This window comes from Brassica napus, chromosome C4 (assembly GCF_020379485.1).
Source record: "Brassica napus cultivar Da-Ae chromosome C4, Da-Ae, whole genome shotgun sequence".
Lineage (NCBI taxonomy): Eukaryota > Viridiplantae > Streptophyta > Magnoliopsida > Brassicales > Brassicaceae > Brassica > Brassica napus.
The window spans coordinates 25,935,916-25,940,429 of NC_063447.1; the positions used below are offsets into that span (position 1 = coordinate 25,935,916).

At 50.0% G+C, this 4,514-nt stretch overlaps 1 protein-coding gene across 1 annotated transcript; it reads right to left on the bottom strand.

Annotated features, from left to right (window-relative positions):
• Window positions 1–1,733: 1,733 nt before the first annotated feature.
• On the bottom strand, window positions 1,734–3,711 carry LOC106393070. The gene is made up of 3 exons (XM_048755663.1): window positions 3,200–3,711; window positions 2,208–3,133; window positions 1,734–2,113 (listed from the first exon to the last, which is right to left on the bottom strand). Exons 1-3 carry the CDS (start codon window positions 3,709–3,711, stop codon window positions 1,734–1,736), a joined length of 1,818 nt encoding a protein of 605 aa, XP_048611620.1.
• Window positions 3,712–4,514: the final 803 nt, after the last annotated feature.

The following is a 4,514-nucleotide window of genomic DNA, read 5'->3' on the forward strand; positions in this document are numbered from 1 at the left end:
CTTGAGGTCGTCTAAGAGCTCGTGGACTTTTGGGTGCCAAGATTCCCTGGAGCCTTCGGACCTTGAGACCCTGGGCTGGTCCCCTTGAACCCTCAGATCTCTTTTAGACCCTAGAATAGTTTAAGGAACTGATGAGTTCAGGACCCAGAGGTCGTTTTTAGGGAACTCGTGGGTTTGGGACCCTGAGGCCTTTCTGAGCCCGTAGTTCTTTGTCAGAACCCGGAATATTAGTTTTAAAGGACCGTATTCTGCCATCCTAGGCGAGGCCACTATCGGTACCTGTTTGGATTTCGTATTCTGCTGCTCGGAAGCTGTCCACTATCGAGTTCCCGTGCTGCACGCTGCTTATGTAGGAAGCCACTATCAGACTTAGAGGGTGCTGGTATGGGTGAAAACCCAAGTGCCAGGCTTACGCTGCTTTCCACGTGTGGAGTAACAGGATATTATAGGTTACTCCCGGAATTTTGCACTTTTGCTCCCTGCTATCGCAATACTTTTGCAATTATACCTTGTGTCCCCTGTATTATTTAGCACGTAGCGTTTTAATACAGGTACTTTTCACGTTTGGATATTTATTTTAGTTTGGGACCCCAATATGCCTGAGGATATACAGGGGTTTTAGGTAGTTTTGACGGTATACTCGGGCTTGCGCGGACCCATTCCTACCTTATGTCTCATACCCGTTTTGTGTTTTCTGTGGTCGTACCACTTTTTCATTGAAGGTTGGCCCGGATCGGAGGTCGCTTGGACCTGATCCAGCTCGTTTGCCCCTTTAAGTATTATGATATTTCTACTATTCTTTTATAGTCGAAACTATTTTATTGCATAAGCTTTGTCCGGAGACGTTTCAGCGTACATAGGAGTAGGAAAACGTAATGCTTAAATAATAAGTAATAAAAATCATGGTCCGGAGACCGTACAAGACATCAGCTTGCGAGGTACCCTGGTGGTTAGGCCATGTTTTACCTTTGTTATGTAGCCCGTAGGCTCTGTTTCGCTATTTGGATGAGTGCCCCTGCTGGAGGATTCCTCTTTCTTGCTGTGGTCCCTGGCGGCATTCCGTGCCCGGGACCAGTCCTCTGGGTTCTTTGGACCCATCTGTCGCTTTCCTCCTGGGAGGTAGACTTCATGCCGGTTTGTTGAGGATTATAGGAGTGTTTCCTTGGTGCGTCGTCCCTCTCTCCATTGCTGGGTACTGCTTCTCCCTTGGGTCCGGGGATCGTGACCGAGATTTGTTTCGTGCCCCAGCTTCTGTAGATTCTCTTGCTATTGGGGATTCGCGGCCAGTGTTTCCTGGTGATGAAGGTTCTCAGCACGGTCATGAGATGGGTAGTCGCATTCATCCAGCGGAACGACAAGGTTTGAAGAACTCTGGCTTGGCTAGGTATCTTTGTTTCCGTTGGCAGGGTACCCTCTGCCCCAGATCCGTCTGGTATGATTTCAGAGGAGGTCTCCTCACGTTGCTTATGCCCCGCTTCTTTAGTTGGGCGACCATCGGTTGGTAGCTGGCGAGATACATGAGGGGTGGAGGACGAGGATCTTACGAGATCCATGTATTCTGAACAGGTACCGCTTTGGAGGACCTTGAGTGAGACCATGCGAACCGGTCGATACCGGTCCTTAGGTGGTCCTTCACGTGATTCGGGCCGCGTCCTATGAACCGATCGCCATTCGCCAGACCTCTTGACCTCTGGTCCCTGGGTTCGCGGGACCTGAGGTATCTTCTGTAATTGCTATAAGACCTTGGTCTTTCCCTTTAAGGTGGTTTGGTAGCAGGATCGCGAATTCTCCTGATCTCCTTTGATTATTTTGATGCCCCAGGGTGTAGGAAATTTCACCATTTGATGAAGGGTTGAAGGGACTGCTCCCATGTCGTGAATCCAGGGTCTTCCTAGGATCATGTTGTATGCTGATTGACTGTCGACGACCAGGAACTTGGTAGACATGTTGATCCCTTCAGCGTACACTGGGAGAGTGACCTCTCCGGCTGTTTGCTTGACTTCGCCGCTGAATCCGATGAGTGGAGTTATTTTGCGCGTCAGGGCGCTCTCCTCCAGCCCTAGGTTCTGATAAGCAGTCTGGAAGATGATGTTGCTGGAGCTACCATTGTCCACTAGTATTCTTTTTACCAAGCAGTTTGCTACGGTGAGCGAGATGACCAGGGCATCGTGGTGGGGAGCCTGCCGTGAAGCTTATTTTGTCGGTACCTAGGAGCAAGCGCTTTGGTTTGGTCGTCTCCAGGCTTTGCTTGGCGTTGCGGGTGCTTTTCTTGGCAGTTGCATGACTCACGCCGCTTATCTCTGAACCTCCGGATATGACATGGATCACTCGGTCCTGGCGAGGTGGTGAGGCGGGTATAGCTCCAGCGGATTTCGCCGGCACCTCTTTATTTAGATGGTTCTTGGCTTTTTCTGAGAGGAATTCCCGGAGATGCCCCTTTTGGAGTAGTTCATTGACCTCGATCCTTTGAGTGACGCAGTCTTCAGTTTTGTGACCGTGGTCACGATGGAAGTCGCACCAGAGGCCAAGGTTCCGGAACAAGTCAGGTGCCTTCATCTTTTGAGGCCACTTGAACTGTTGGCCCATCTGCCTCAAGATGTTGACTAGCTCCGGTGTGGATATCGAGAGATGGGAGATGTCGGGCCAAGTGGATACCGACATTCCTTCTTCCTTTTTCAGGGGTCGGTACTGGAACCTGCCCCGGTTTCTGTTCCCGGAGTCCTTGGCCGCTCTTTGGGAGGATCTTTCATCCCGATTTCCTTGATCCGATCGGGCCGACTTTTGGTCCTGCTTCGGCTGGGCCTTAGCGTGGCTAGCGACGTCTTGTTCCCACTTCACTTGCGCCCAGGCCCGGGATAACACGTCTTCAATGGTCTTGCAGGGATACATGGTTAGTTCTTTGTAGAGGCCTCCGTCTGGAAGCAGGCCCCTTTTGAAGGCAGAGATCGCAGTAGGAATGCTGAATTCGGGAACTGCCACCTTTTCTTGGTTGAAGCGGGCTATGTAATCTCGCAGGGGTTCTACCCGATGCTGAAGAATCTCGTAGAGGCCGTCTGAAGTCTTCTCCAGGCTCCTACTACTTGCGAATTGCTCCACAAACTTGTCGCTGAGGCTCGCAAAAGAGGATATAGACCTGGTGGGTAGGTTGATGTACCATTGTAGGGCAGGTTATATCAGAGTGGAGCCAAAGCCTTTGCACATTGTAGCCTCCCAGGATTCTTTTGGAAGCGCAACCGCGAGCATCCGTTGATTGTATTGAGCGATATAATCGTCGGGGTCACCCGTGACGTCATACATCTTTATGTTGGGGAAGGAAAACTTCGTAGGCATCTCGACCGAGGTGATTTCTTCCACGAAGGGGGTATCTGCATAGGAATCCGGGTTACTCCTTCGGATTGGGGGAGCTACTCCTGGTAGGCGTTCTACCATGGACTGCATAGCGTCGAATCTGTTGGAGAATATCTTCTCGAGATAGGCAGTCATAGAGGACTTTGTCGCTGATATCTTTTCAGGCGTCTCCTTATAAGATTCTTGCTCTGAATCACTCTCCTCCAGGTTGTGGACCTGAGGATTCTCAGCCCCTACGCGCGTTGCCCCGTCTACGCCTGACCCAGGAGCTGGATTGGTCGCGCTTTCTCCGGAGTTAGGAGTATTCAGATTCCCCATGGGTCGAACTTGGGTGTTGAAACGACGCTTCTTGTTGCCTGCCATGGTACGGGATTGGTTTTGATCCCGGAGGACCGTATTCTCCGACTGCAACTGACTGAGCTTCTCAGCACCTTGCTCCAGCTGTTTGGAGTGTTCGTCAAGTTTGTCTTTCAGACTCTGGACTTCTGAAGAGAGGTTGGGGTTTTCCCCGGTTGCTTCCGAGTTCGATTCATCTCGGTTATTTGGCTCTGCATGCCGTCAATTTGCTTCTGGAGTTCATCTACCCTTTGAGCATCATCGGATGGCTTGTTATGCTTGTCCACTGTCATCGTAACGTAGTTTGATTACCCCCCTCCTTCTAGTGCCAAACTGTTAGGGGATTTTTTGTGTAGGCTCTTTTAGAGTACCACATAACGATGGATAAGCTAGAGAATTGTTTTGAGTAGGTTTGTATGTTTCGTGAGGATTTGGGTAAAGTAATAAGGATATAGGCTTAAAGAAATGTTTTATTAGGTAGAACGAGCGAGAGTAAACAAGGTTACAAAGTGTTGGGTAAGAACCCTAATTCTAGATGTCTAACCCTAATCTCTAAGCCTTGGAGAAGTCGATCCCTTGCTTTTGGGACTTAGGAGTCCTTATATAGTCGCCTTGAAGTCGGTTTGATTTAGGTTGAAATCTTCCATATTCGAAAATATGGAAGGTTCTCCTTATCGGAAATCTTCCATTTCTTGGAAGGGAGGTCGGTCCCTGGAACTGGTCCCAGGGTTCCTTTTAGCGGGGACCCGGGGGCCTGGGTCCTGCCCGGAGGCTGGAGGAAATGATACCGGGATAGTTTTCCCTAACAGCAAGGGATAGAGTTCGGAGAA

Coding starts and splice junctions, on each gene's coding strand:
- LOC106393070 (XM_048755663.1), bottom strand. CDS start 3,711: ATGGCAGGCAACAAGAAGCGTCGTTTCAACACCCAAGTTCGACCCATG. Junction 3,134..3,199: donor GAATCCTGGGAGGCTACAAT/GTGCAAAGGCTT, acceptor CCTACCCACCAG/GTCTATATCCTCTTTTGCGA. Junction 2,114..2,207: donor ACCAAAGCGCTTGCTCCTAG/GTACCGACAAAA, acceptor AAAGAATACTAG/TGGACAATGGTAGCTCCAGC.